At 36.9% G+C, this 14513-nt stretch overlaps 3 protein-coding genes across 4 annotated transcripts in view; 1 reads left to right on the forward strand and 2 right to left on the reverse strand.

Annotated features, from left to right (window-relative positions):
* Positions 1-14513, reverse strand: part of LOC126763083 (NHP2-like protein 1 homolog) — a 74322-nt gene that overhangs the window by 16652 nt on the left and 43157 nt on the right. The window lies entirely within an intron of this gene.
* On the forward strand, positions 4408-6014 carry LOC126763069 (odorant receptor 67d-like). 2 transcript variants are annotated; one of them, XM_050480268.1, is made up of 4 exons: positions 4408-5210; positions 5267-5456; positions 5534-5718; positions 5777-6014. In XM_050480268.1, exons 1-3 carry the CDS (start codon positions 4453-4455, stop codon positions 5714-5716), a joined length of 1131 nt encoding a protein of 376 aa, XP_050336225.1. In that variant the 5' UTR covers positions 4408-4452; the 3' UTR covers positions 5717-5718; positions 5777-6014. The 2 variants fall into 2 exon arrangements, with proteins under 2 accessions (XP_050336225.1, XP_050336224.1); XM_050480267.1 differs by having other exon boundaries at positions 5534-5689.
* On the reverse strand, positions 7098-8641 carry LOC126763070 (odorant receptor 67d-like). Its single transcript, XM_050480269.1, has 4 exons — positions 7858-8641; positions 7599-7788; positions 7343-7498; positions 7098-7280 (listed from the first exon to the last, which is right to left on the reverse strand). The coding sequence occupies exons 1-4, from the start codon at positions 8613-8615 to the stop codon at positions 7218-7220; spliced, it is 1167 nt and encodes a 388-aa protein (XP_050336226.1). The 5' UTR covers positions 8616-8641; the 3' UTR covers positions 7098-7217.

Below are 14513 nucleotides of genomic sequence, written 5' to 3' on the forward strand. Positions count from 1 at the left end.
TGGCGCAACATGTTTTTTTCAATTGCAAATTGCCATTGTGAGCAAGCCGCACTCAAGTGTAATGCATTCAAATTCAAGTGATTGTGTGATACTTGATTACATTTAAATAAATTTATTGAAATATATTTGTAAATTTATGACATAAACATGTATGGGTGTGTGTGGTGGCGCACTACGTCTCTCAATGTTAATGTATTCCAACACATGTGATTTTTAATTTCTTGTGAATGAATTAGAATTTAACCGATTAGACATTCTACTTTTGTCTGACTGAAGAGAGAGAAAGAGAAATCTCAGCAGAAAGTTTTAACGATAAAAAAAATTCGGTTATTGAAACAATTTTCTTATGCTTCCAATCAAGTTTTATTTAAGAAATTGCTACAAACTCTAAAATATAAAAAAACTTAATTAAACGAAAATACAATTTTTAGATATTAAAATCATAACACTCTTTTTTTATTTTTGTACAAGCAATTAACGAATTCCTATACTTTACGCTTTCGCGAATTTATGAGTTAAGCACATGAATATCTAATTTTTGGAATATCTTAAATATTTGAAGCAAGAATTCACCTTCATGGTTCTAGCATCTGTTTCTTTGGTGTTTTCTTAAAATTTTATTCAGACAAAGCTTCCGTTGAACTTGAACGAATTTGCCATTTTTTTGTTTTAAACCGAAATGGCTTTCTAATTATTTATACAATTTTTCCAAAAAAAATTAGCTGACGTCACCAAATAAATTATTAAATATAATTGCCCAGAAAAGATTCTGGATTATTTTTAAATGAAATTTAAATTTTTTAATCTCTTTTTTTAGAAATTTATTATAATTTATCTGTTTGCATATTTTCTTTATAATTAACTTCCCCCAAAGCATGAAAATAGGAAATTTGGGACTTTTTTATTTTTCTTTTTTCGCGGAAACAGTTAAAATTGAGTGCGATTGAATTCGTAATTTAGTTGAAAATATTTTTGGTAAATAAAAGAAAATCTTTGTTTTGCATGTACATAAATATCATTCATCTCTTGTTAGACGCCTTTTTGTGACTGTCTATTTATTCAAACAATCTGGCCCACATCCATAGCCATAAAGTAAATACAAGACATACTTATGTTTGTATGTGCATTCCCACACAAAACACATTTGAGTGCCCGGCAAGCCTCTTAATAAACTTTTAATTGTTGATTTTGTAAAACTCGCTTACATACATACGTCCAGCAGTATTGTGTCTGTGTTTGTGTGTACTCAGAACTGATTTGAAGGCAATTTTTAGAAATTGACTAACCCAATTTATAAGGAGCTGTTAATTGGCGTAATTGCGGAGGTTTTTTTCTGGTTTTATAAATTCGTCGTAAATTATTATTTATTGCGTTCGAATAGTACTTAAATCCAGTGGATTCATTCAAATTTAGTACCGATGTATTGCGCTTCATACTGTGAACAGAGTTACCAGCTAAACGCTTGTAGGTAATTAATTTTTGTTGACTATGAATTGTATGACTTGGACGAACTATATTGAACAATATTTTTTTAACAAGATTCCAGGAAATAAACTAACTTGATTTGGCTTACACTTTTTGCAATGGCTTGCGTCTTATTCCACGGAGAGAAATTTTGTGGTAACAAACCATGAGGTTACCTCGCAGCATTTTTTCCTCGTTACCGGCTTTCTTAAGACGTGTTAACCCTTTGTCCTCTTTATTAATGATAAGGAGAGTGTTTTTCATCAACATTATTTGGCACCGAAGAGCTAGGAAAAGATTCTTTTCAAATATAATACAATATAATATCATGGAGAGCAGATGTTTTGAAGGTCGAAATAATTTCGGTGAAAAAGTATTTTAGATATGTAGCATATATTTTTGTATGAATTGTAATATTTTAATTATCCAAAATATATATACTAAAATTATTCAAATATTGTCTTACAATTTTAAGAATTTTCATCTTTTATTTTGCTTACTTCTAATAATGTACAAAAATGCCAACTATTAGGAACTGAAATGGATACAATAACCCGTGCACTTACATATATAAACACGAATATGAAGAAAATATTCACAAAATTAGAACGGAAGTAGAAAAGACAGGAAATGAGGGGTGAGGGAATTGGGTCGATCGATTCAGTGCAAACACTATGTAAATGTTAAGAATTTGCAGAAAATATAAGCAATTAACACGCAATTTTCCACCTGGCTGGCGTAGCGCCTGAAACTAGACTGTGTAGACGCCACAAGCAGCGATGGGGCGGATAAAAAGGTTTGCTTGCTTAAAGCATGTACTGATTTTGATGTATTTTCCCATACATTATATATATGTATATGCATACTTATTTATTTAAGTTCATACAGACCTGCTCACTCTGCGTTGTGAGCATATAAACTGGGTTTTCAATAGGGACGCTACAAAAGTAGACTGATAGGGACAACAAACGACACTATATTTTTTCCCGATCTTTTGACATTTCTCTTCATGGAAAGATATACGATCACACAACGAGTCCAAATTATTAAAATTTACTACCGAAATTCGGAGTGAGTGGCCTCAACTTTAAGCGCTATCATATATACTTTTTGGTAATTAACTTCAAGCTGCTAGGCAGTCGTGCTTGTAATCAGTATGAGACGTATATCTAGCGAGCCTCATTTATTAATATCAAATTTTATAGTAATTTCCTTGGTGAAATCAAAGTTGTCAAATTATTACTATCCCATGGTCCTCAATGCTTCTCAATTATGGTTTCCAATGAATTCATTTAGTTGTGACAACAACAATTACAAAAAAATCGAATTTATACAAATAGTAAGCATTCTTATGAGTTCACATGTCTACAAACATATATTCATGCAATTCATCAGCATCTTCAGACGAGTGATTGACAACCGCCCGGATATTCGAAATGGGGGTTGCATTCGTTGTTTGGTTTATCTAATACAAGTATTTTCGTAGTTAAATCACTTGAAACGCTCAAGTTTTCCGCAATCCACTCACATATGTACATTCACTTTCAAATTGTGAAGTGGAAAATTTTTACGATTAATATTAATGATTTTATTTTGCCAATCATTTCGTCACATTGTGGGAATTCACATACTTAATATAAGGACTAATTAGAATAAATGAATATATGCTGAAAATGACGCTCTGAAATGGGAATGTTTTATTAAAGGCTGAATTAAAAATATATTGAAAAAAAGATGTTAACAAATATTTCTAAGATTTTTGTTAGAGGATAACAGAAATTTGTGATTTAGAGCTTGATACCCCGGAATAAGTTCGGAGAAGTTTTTTTTATCACTAACTATTTAACTATAAAATATTTTAAGCGGGTATTCTTAGTCTTATTATTGTGTTCTGCTGCTTTGCACATGATAAATATACATGAGATTACAAATGAGGAAAGATAAAAGTAATAAGATCCTACGAAAAACTATAACGGTATCAAAAAGAACTCAATTAAAGAATTGGGCTCTCAAAATAGCGAATGTTGTTAAAATTCGGACAAGTTTCACATTCCTGCTAAAAATAAAAAGACAGTCTAAAGCCACTACTTCAATTGAGCACCAAAAAAATACTTATAAAGCCGTCTGCTTCAAGCCCAATATTCCCTAAAAATACATTGTCTTCTCCACAGTCGTGAGCGGAGGTTTTTAATACTTGATCTCAGAATAGTTATAAGGAAGTGTCACAGTAATGTCAGTTGGATTAAACTTTCACTAATAGTTCAGTAGACTGATGAGCTCATCAGCGAGTCGATATCAAGAGTTCTATCAAACATTTTCTAATACCAGTGATATTTTCAGCAGTTTTCCGAAAACGATTGCGGATACCATACGTTTATTCAATCTTATGAACTTTTGCAATTTTTTGTTTTTATAAAACACACTTAGATATACAGTCATCTCGTACATACTATATGGATGGAGAAGTCAGGTATAGAAGTTCAGGCAAGTGAGGGAAGTTCTTTGACCACCATTCACTTGGTAGTGGAAAGAAACTATTCTTTTACATATGGCTCAAGCAGCTCACGCCTTCTGGTTTTGGCCCAATTATCCTCGCTAAAAAACATCCGTTTGAAGGCGATCTAAAGTGAGAAGGCGAAATATCCTCTCCACAGGGTTGTGAGCTAGGACCCGCGACGTAAAATCTGTTGAAGACCATTTTTTGAAATAAAATTTAAATGAAGTACGGTCAATAGCCTTTACTAATGTTTTTCCTCCAAATATGTACTTGGCATGCGTCATTTCTAGAAAGTTCTTCAGTCTAAACTCACAAACAGAACTACTGTGCCAATTAGTGACTGTGACAGTTTAATTGCTTGTTTTGATGTCCAAGTACGCATTGCAATCAGACGAGTATAAATACAGGTAACGCAATTCTTCGTATGCGTGATTAGTTTTCTCAGCTATAAAGCAACGTACCGTTATAAAGTTTTTTCTACGCACAGCGAAATGGCCACCAAAAAAGTGCGCCCAACCGAATCGTTTGGGAAGATTATAAAGTTTTTCCATTTAATATCTAGTTTGGTTGGTGCTGATGTCGCCGATGAGAATTATCGCGTCAACATTATCACCATTACTTTGATAATCTGCATTGTGGCTTACTTCATCTTCACCGGCACCACAGTGGCCAGTGTCTTTTCGGAAAACTGGACTTACTTGCTGGAAGCATCGTGTATGGTGGGCAGCGTGTTGCAGGGCATCACTAAACTCATTTCGGCATTTGCTTTTGCCAAAGAAATCTGTGGCATTCGCATAGAGTTGGAAAATCTGTATCGTGAATATGAAGTGAAGGGCGACGACTATGCCGAGGCGCTAAATAAATCTTGTGAACGTGTGTGGCAAGTGATAAAAATGGTGGGGCAAGTGTATTTTGTTGCAGGCGGGGGCATAATATTGATTACCGTCGTTTTGATATTTGCATCTAACGAAAAAGTGTTTTTAATGCACTTCATGATACCTGGCATTGATGTCGACACACAAGTGGGCTATCTGATGACATTGACCCTGCATACCATGTGCTTTCTTTTTGGCGCTTTCGGTCTCTTCGCCGGCGATCTATTCTTTTTGCTCTTCTTAGGGCAGCCGATGTTGTTTCTTGACCTGTTGGTGTTGAAGGTGAAGTCGCTGAACGAGGCTGCTGCTGAAAATAGCAGTACCGCCGAACGGCTGCTGATCGAAATTATTGAGTGGCATCAATACTATACGGAGTGGGTGTTGTGTAGTTTTATGAAATTTTCTAATCTAATTTCTTCACTTTTTTCAGCTACAATCTGCGTTGTAATCGTATCTTTTATTATATAAACAGCATGCAAATCGTCACATCGGGCATCTCAATTATATGCACGCTCTACATTATTCTACTGGGTGACTGGCCTGGTGCGTACCTATATATTTTAGTCGCCTTTGGTGGCCTCTATCTATATTGTATAATGGGCACGAAAATTCAAACTTGTGTAAGCGTTTGAGCCAAAGTGTTGTGAAATCACTAGGATTACGCCAATTTATCAATTTACCTTTTATTTTTCCGCAGAATACCGCATTTTGTGAAGAGCTTTGGAATATAAATTTTTACGATTTGGAGGTGAAAAACCAGAAGATGATAATACCCATTTTAATGAAGGCACAAAATCCCTGCGAGATTAAAGTCGGCGGTTTCTTGCCACTCTCCGTACAAACTGCACTTAAGGTTATAATGACTTCTTATGCTTTCTAAGTGTATTTACAGAACTGTATGGGTTTGAATTATAGGTAATATTGTGTTGCTTATTTTCAGATTACCAAAACGATTTATGGTATATTTACCATGATGCTCGGCTTTTTGGAAGAGAACCAATAAAAAATATTTGTACTAGTATATTTTTCATTTATTCAGCAACTTCGCTAATAATTCAGTAGACTGCAAAAGTTCTAATCTCAAGTAATTGTACACGCTTAATTAGTATTGATATGTATTTGTTAAATTGCTCTGTAACGCTTTACATTTAAATAAATAATCTATATTTAATACTTTATATTTCATATTTTAATTGTATAACCTGAGCAGTGCATAGGGGCTATGCCCGTTAGGCGATTTTCGTGAATTTTTTTAAAAGAAAGTACTCTATCGAATATTTCGAAGTTCTTTGAACATAATATAGTATATTTTCAGATCCTTTTTTTTTACAAAAATATTGAAAAATAACAGGAGGTGCCAACAAAACAAGTTCTCCAACTGCTGACATGATTCCGGCCGAATGAGTAGCAGAAACAAAAAAAATCAAAAAGTTTATAAAATGTTGAAGGTATTTCCTTTACAATGACCTACGATTTTTGAAAATTATCAAAAATTAACAAAACGGCGTAGTTCTGGAAAAAGTGTAATTTTTTTAGGTAAAAAATGGTCAAGAATACTCAGTTTTAATTTGAAGTCAATCCGTCAATGTCTTGTTGACTTATGATATCATTTCGTGAAAAATGCGTTCAAAGTTTCAACCATCCGATTTATACCTGCAAGTGGCCGCTCTTTAGAGCACTGTCATCCAAAAACTATTCAAGATACGAACTTGCCGATTTCATATCGATCTGAAACTTTGCACACACTCTTTTCTTCATAAGAAACTACTTATTCGTTAGAACCACCGTTATCTGAAGCTGCCACACAAACTGATCGTTCTAAATCAAGTTTTTGTATAGAAAACTTGTTTATTTGACATTATATCTTCACCAAATGTGGCATTACCTAAAGGAGCGGTACAATCTTCGAACAAATTGTTTATCGGATCACTGTTGCATATAGCTACCATTCCAACTGATCGGTCGAAGTAAAATGTTTCCTTTTTAAATAACAATAATTCGACTTGAAGGTTTTACAGTTTCATTTGAGGCAACACAATTTAGAAAACCTCTGTTCAGTTTAAAATTCAAAAAAATTTCAAATCAAATCTAAACTTCATGTACGAATCTGGTTTTAAAATTGATTAAAATTATCTACTGCGCGCCGATATGTAGGCAATACCTTTGAAAGTATTGCAAAACTTATATGATTATCTCACTTAGTCATGTTAAAGTTGGGCAGAAATGTATCATAAAACTGTAAAATTTAAAAGGAGAACACAAACGATAGTGGAATAAATTTTATTTTTTTATGATAGTACAACTAATTCAAATAAAGTGTAGTCTACTCGTGAATATATATTGTTTAAACAACTTGTACTTATTGTGATTGCGATATCTGTTCACTGTTCTTCATCCAAAAATCCCAACATCATAGTGAAAATGCCATAAATTGTTTTTGTTATCTGAAATCAAATAAATTGTATAAAAAAATATTTCCGTTTGAAAGTTTAGGGTCCAGAGTTACTTGAAGTGCAGTTTGAACGGAGAGTGGCAGGACGCCTCCAATTTTGATCTCGCTTGGATTTTGTGATTTCATTAAAACTAGTATCATCATTTTGCGCCCCTTCACATCCAATTCGTACCAATTTATGTTGTAAAGTTCCTCAAAGAATGTCTCGTTCTTTGAATTAAACAAAAAAACAATAAATAAAATAAACTTTGATTAATATTTCAGATATTTTATTAATTTATATATTATCGGCCTAGCTCTGGTTACTTACACACGTTTGTATATTCGTGCCAATAATGCAGTACAGGTAGAGGCCACTTAATGCTATCAAAATGTACAAATACGCTCCCGGCCAGTCGCCCATTAGTATGATGTACATAGTGAAGACGATTGATACGCCCGATGTCAGAATTTGCATAGTGATTATGTAATAGAATAACTCATTACAGCGTTCATTGTAACTGTAATTGCAATAATTATACAATATGAGAAGTGTATTGAGACTCTGCAGATACTGAAATCAGTCTTACTCCGTGTAGTATTGATGCCATTCAATAATACTAATTAATAGGCTTTCAGTTTTATTGTCCTTTTGGGCGGCCGCTTCGTTAAGTTCGTGCACTTTCAATATCAAAATGTCGCGAAACAACTCGGGTTGCCCCAGATAAATTAGAAAAAACAAATCACCTCCAAAGAGGCCAAAAGCGCCAGCGAGAAAACACAACGAATGCAAAGCTGTTGTCAATAGATAACCGAAAGACGTCTCAACGTCCACGCCGGGTATGAAGAAGTGCATAATATATACTTTCTGATTTGCAAAGAACACCATAAAGCTTGTAAGAAGTAGATTTCCAACAATCGCCGCACCATAAATAAGTCCCACCATTTTTATGACCTGCCACACACGGTCGCAACACGCATTCATTACCTTACAATATGACTCTCCTTTGGACTCATATACACGATAAAGTTCTTCCAATTCCAAGCGCATGCCGGAGACTTGATTGGTTTTGCTGATGCCCGAAATGAGTTTTGTGATGCCTTGCAATACGCTGCCCACCATACATGATGCCTCCAGTAGATATGTCCAGTTCTCCGAAAAGACACTGGCCACCGTGGTTGCGGTGAAGATGAAGTAAATGATAATGCAGACTATCACAATAATGGTGATGATGTTGACTTGATAATTCTCCGTGGAGACATCCGCGCCGACCAAGCTGGAAATAAAGCGAACCGTCTTTATGAGCTTAGCAAAGGATGCAGTAGGGCTGATGTGTTTAATAGTCATTTCGTGTCCGTGATAAAATAGAAATTTCGATAATAACAAGCTTTTGATTCAGAAATGGGATTCCACTGCGTATTTATACCCGTGAGAAAGCTCAGTTTACGCGTCAAAACAAGTAATTAAGCTGTCAGATATAATAATAGCCTATTATTTAATAATCCTTAGTGGACAGCGTGTGAGAATTGTACACCTCAAGTGCGAGTTTTTGCACTGTGGGCCGTGTTCCGATACATTTCACACAGATGGTGACGGTTATAGCCGAGTTAACAACAGTGCGCCAATCGTTTCCTCTTTCGCAATCTGGTGCGAATTCGAAATACCAAGTGCAGCCAGGTCCTTCTCCACCTGATCTCTCCAACGGAGGGAAGGTCTTCCTCTTCCTCTGCTTGCCCCGGCAGGTACTGCTTCGAATACTTTCGGAGCTGGAGTATTTTCATCTATAGGGACGACATGACCTAGCCAACGTAGCTTCTGTCTTTTATTTCGTTGAACTAAGAATGTCAGTGCCGTCATGGCCGATACGCAAAAGACCATAAGAACCTTTCTCTCTAAAACTCGTACTACGCCCCTGCACCATATAACAGAACGAGGGTAATGAGTGACTTATAGAGTTTGGTCTTCTTTATAGATTTGTCTATGTCTGGAATTAAGCACATATCCAAAAAAGGGGTACAAATATTGTTTTTTTTTTGTCAGGCAATCGTCATTTCGTGAACTATTTTTTCCAATTTATTCGTATTACCAGACATAACATCATTATACTAGACTAATATGTTTTTGTGGTTTCAGATTGCTAGGAAGGTTGAATTCGTGGGTAGGGCTTGAAGAAAAATCAAAACATTTCCAATAACACCTGCTGCCACGTGAATTCGCTACTTATTGTGAAGACGCTAGCACGTACCAGAAGGAAGACATCACCAAATGCACCTTTGGCAGACGGTAAGTACATTCACGCAGCCATACACACACATGCGCGTTCATCACCTCGTACATTTCCATCTGCAGATCGACTACTGCACCAAACACTGTGGAACCTTCTGAATTTTGAACATATCATTACCATTTTATCACTTTGATCACTGCTGCTGATGCACAATCGTACATATCTGCATCTCTCATATTACCAAACCAATCCGTTTTTATTTCAAATAGGATTTTTCTGCCCTCCCTCCGAAACACATTCACACATGTTCACTCGTTCAGCACGTGTGTAAGAAGTAGCGAGCGCGTATGCTTATTATTCTACGCGTTCAAATGTGTTTATTGGTTTTCTTCCTACCGTAGAACGTGCCAACATTCTTCAATTTTGTCTTCTGTGTCTTCATGTGGCAATCAGCGAAGGATTGCGCCGTAAGTAGTCGAGAATATGCACAGTTCGTCTTTGTGTGGGGCGGGCAGTCATATGAGTAGATGTATAAATACAGCTGGTAAGCAGTCTCGCTCGGGTTTGGGTTTGTGCATATAACATAACTGCTGAAATTTACCTATTCACCTACTTGTGGATGTCTTTATTTGGCGAAAAGCTGCAATATTGACAAATAAAGCAATCCTTATTGGAAGGCGCGACATGGCAAGATGTTTACAATTACAATGCTAAATTGTGAGGGCGTGTGCAGCGGTGGTGTCGCGGTGGGCGTTATGTCTCTCCAAGCAGCTGAAAATTTGACAAATTATGTTTCTATTCTCTGAAAATTTCTGAAATGTACAAAATTTAGCGATAACCTATGGATCAGTTAGCTCTATGTCGTAATTTTAATATATGTATGAATATCAGAATCCGGAAATAAATTGATGACACGATTCAGTAGATCCGTAGATATCATGACGTATATTAGGTCAGACGCGGTTTTTTTGGAAAACTATATATAATAATTATTGTAAGCACCTAAATGTAGGCAATGTCTTACAGTTAGTCAACACTCCAAAATTAAACGTTGCCTACATTTAGGCTTGGGGACATTTGAGACGATTTAGCTATACATTTTTGTGTTTGTTATCTTTGGCATTTTTGTGGAAATTACTTAATGACATTTTATCTTTTAGATAATATGGAATATATATATATTATAACATATATTAAATAATATACATTCTATATATGAATGTATGTATATATTTTCTTCGGGAAAACTTTTCTCTGTAATCATATCATTTGGCACGCGCCATCAAGGTTAGTTTAACATGCAAACAATTAAAGCAGCCTGCAACTCACATAACACATGAGACCCACAAAAATAAGAACAAAAGCCGGACCCGAGCCAGAGATATGTACCAGAGAAAACAAACAGAACACAACAAACATTCATATTTTGATCACAAACATGCAAATAAACCGCTGATATCAGCAGCTGAAATGCGCGACACGAGCACCAAATCAAACAAAGGCTGCAATCTGATACCATCCGGAGGGGGCGCGTTGCAAAGCGCGCTCTTTGCTCGCCGCTGACGATGAAGATTACATCGTAGATGCAGTAGCAGTCGGTGCTGCCGACACATCCGGCATGTGCAAAGAGCACCAGCTTGCGCTAAGTGGCAACACCGGCACACACTAGAGTTACGGAGACGTTCGCACACACACACACTCACCTACATGTGTAGCTGTGCATGCAAATAAGATTGTACCCATATTCATCCAATTTGCTCCCGCTGTCGAAAGCCTTTGAATTAAAGCGCGCGTTTAATTGCATTTAAAGCAACGGATTTCGGCGCTGACACTACCATCCCCGCATATCCACACATACATACATACGCAACGTTGGTAACGCGGCGGTATGCTGCCGGCAGCTGTGAGCTCTGGCACATCGCTTGCACTGTGCCACAACCACTTATGCACTCTAGCTCTGAGCTTCGCTCGGTTGCACACTGGCATGTTGCCGTGCGCTCGTATGTGTGCGGGTACTCATCGCCTGTTTGTTGTATGCTGCGTGCTGCATTGTCTTGGAATGCATGCTTAAGACGCTTCATCCTTATCAACGGCATAAATGCGTTCTTGAGTTCGGCACTCGAGTAGACAAAGAGCTATGTTTTCATGTATGTAAGCTGTGACGCTCCTGTTTACGCGCATTGCGCAAGGTTAAACGGAGTATACAAGTGGTCGATTATGCGGATGAGAAAGTGATAGCGGAACTGAGTCAGAAAAGCGCTGAGGCACGTGCTGTTGCACAGTTACCAATTTGATTGTTTGCATCATCTGCTGCTTTGTTGTTGCTTTTACTAAGTGATATGCTGCAGTTTCCGCAGTAATCCTACGCGCAAATGCAGCATATGCATGGAAGAGGAGGTGTTGCAAGCAAATTGAAATGTGGATCCGTATAATGTAGTTATTGTAAATACTCTTATACACACATTCACCAAGAGCTGCTCTTACTTTCTTTGATTATTTAATAGACGTTTTTATAAGTAAACGAATATAGTATTTCGGAAACTTTTTCTAAATACTTTATTTTACATTAAAGTCTCTTTTACTCAACGTGCATTCGTACAATATACAATAGTTTTTTTATTGGAATACAGAAATAAATATAAATAGACTTTATTCTATTGGTCTGCGTTGGAAAATCAGAAAATATTAGTTCAGAATCTTGATATACCGACTAAATCGTCAAAGGCGCATAGTCCCGTTTTACAACCGAGATCATCTTATTTCTACCATTTCTGATACTAAAGAGCATTACCTCCCCAGTGTAATGCTCATCACAGGATCACGTGCAGTGTAATAAGGCCAATAACACCATCGAACAATATCTTTTTGATTATCGAGTGAGAATTGATAGATCGCCGATAATTTTATACTGAACAGGGTATATTAAATTTGCCACGAAGTTTATAACACCCAGAACGAAGCATCGTAGACCCTAGAAAATATATATAAGAAATGATCGTCTGTCCGTTTGATTACACGGAAACTAGTCCCTCAGGTTTTGAGATTTGCCCCTGAAGTTACTTTAATGCCGCGATGTCTGAATTTGGTATCCCCGCAAAACTAATACGGCTGAGTAAAATGACGTTGTGCAATACCTAAATCCCGTCAGTATCGGGAAGGACCTCTCTGAGCCGTTCGAGACCAAACGAGGGACGCTTTCGTGCGACTTCTTCAATCTACTCTTGGAGAAAATAATTCGAGCTGTAGAACTAAATAGAGAAGGCACTACCTTCTATAAGAGTGTACAATTGCTGGCGTACGCCGATGATATTGATATCATTGGCCTCAACATCCGCGCCGTTAGTTCTGCTTTCTCTAGAATGGATAAGGAAGCGAGGCAATGTAGTGAACGAGGGCAAGGCGAAATATCTCCTATCATCAAATAAACAGCCGTCGCACTCGTGACTTGGCTCTCACGTCACTGTTGACAGTCATAACTTCAAAGACGTAGATAATTTCGTCTATCTTGAAACCAGCATACTCTTCTAAACAGGTGCAATTGAGAAGTGAAGTCTACTCTCGACGAACAAAAACTAAACTCTATAAGTTATTCATTATTCCCGTCCTGCTGTATGGTGCAGAGGCATGGACGATGACAGCATCTGATGAGTCGTCGTTACGAGTTTTCGAGAGAAAGTTTCTGCGAAAGATTTATGATCTTAAAGCGCACTGAAACGGAATACCACATTCGATGAAACGATGAGCTGTATGAGATGTACGACGACCTTGATATACAAGTAGTTCAGCGAATTAAGGGGGGAGCCTGCTTTGGAAGCTTAAAAAAAATCGAATTTTTTTATTGCTTACATCTCTTTAAAAATAATCTAAGAATATGTCCCCAAAGTTATAGATGGGAATTCGCAATATTTTCGAAGCTAGAAGGAAAATAGTGACCGAGCGTCTAGCAGATATATATGAGCGCTTGGGCAGAAAGCGAAAACTTTGGCGCGCGATTTCTCGGTTTCATATCAAAGATTTTGTATCCAAAAAATCTATGAATGATATTTAGACATATAACTATAAACTCTAAAAATTTAGATTTAATCAATTATTTCTTTCCTTCCCAAAAAACTCCTCAAAAAAATCCCCTTAAAGACAGCAGCCACGATGGCTAGGTCATGTCATCCGAATTTACGAAAACCCTCCAGCTCTGAAAGTATTCGTTGGAAAGACCAGGTGGAGAAGGACCTGGCTTCGCTAGGTATCTTCAATTGGCTCCACATTGCGAAAAGAACAATGACGCGCTGTTGTTAACTCGCCTATAACCGCGTAAGCGGTGCCTCAAGGCTTTACAGAAAAATACAAAAATAAGGAATGGGGTTCAAATACGGCGTATGAAACAGGTAACGAAGAAAAGGGACTCCTTCTAAGCAATTTGTAATTGAAGTTTGAATAAAAGAGAAATGTGCTCCAAAACCGGTCATCGATTTGTAGACAATTTAAATTTAGGAATCTACTTCGATTCTTTTCAGCAAAGAACACTTAAACGAAAAGTATATAACCTTAAACTCAACAAATGCAAACTTCCACTCGGAAAAGCAAACTCTTCTTTTCTCTTCTAACAACAACCACGTGGAAATCATCACCAGTTCGACCGTCTTTAACCTTAGCCCCAGGATCAGGGCATTCAATACAGTCAGTGCAATCAAATAAAGTAAGGCATAACAAAAGTAAAAGAAAATACCAACAACAGCAACATACAAGAGGTTATAAGTACGCCAAATGGAGGGCACACACTCAACGCACACATTGCATATTGAAAGGCTGACAACACGCGTGCGGTTAATATAAAACATCTGCCCCGGTGCACATGCCCCCGCCGCACAGGACAAACCGGAACAACGGAATCTCGGCTTGGTGGCGGCTCGACATGCCAGAACAGCACAACAACATAATGAATTCAAGCACAAACAAACACGTGCACACATACAACTCCAATAAATATGTGTATGTGTGTGTGTGTGAGCTCTATATGAAGG

Source organism: Bactrocera neohumeralis, chromosome 6 (genome assembly GCF_024586455.1).
Source record: "Bactrocera neohumeralis isolate Rockhampton chromosome 6, APGP_CSIRO_Bneo_wtdbg2-racon-allhic-juicebox.fasta_v2, whole genome shotgun sequence".
NCBI classification, from domain to species: Eukaryota; Metazoa; Arthropoda; class Insecta; order Diptera; family Tephritidae; genus Bactrocera; species Bactrocera neohumeralis.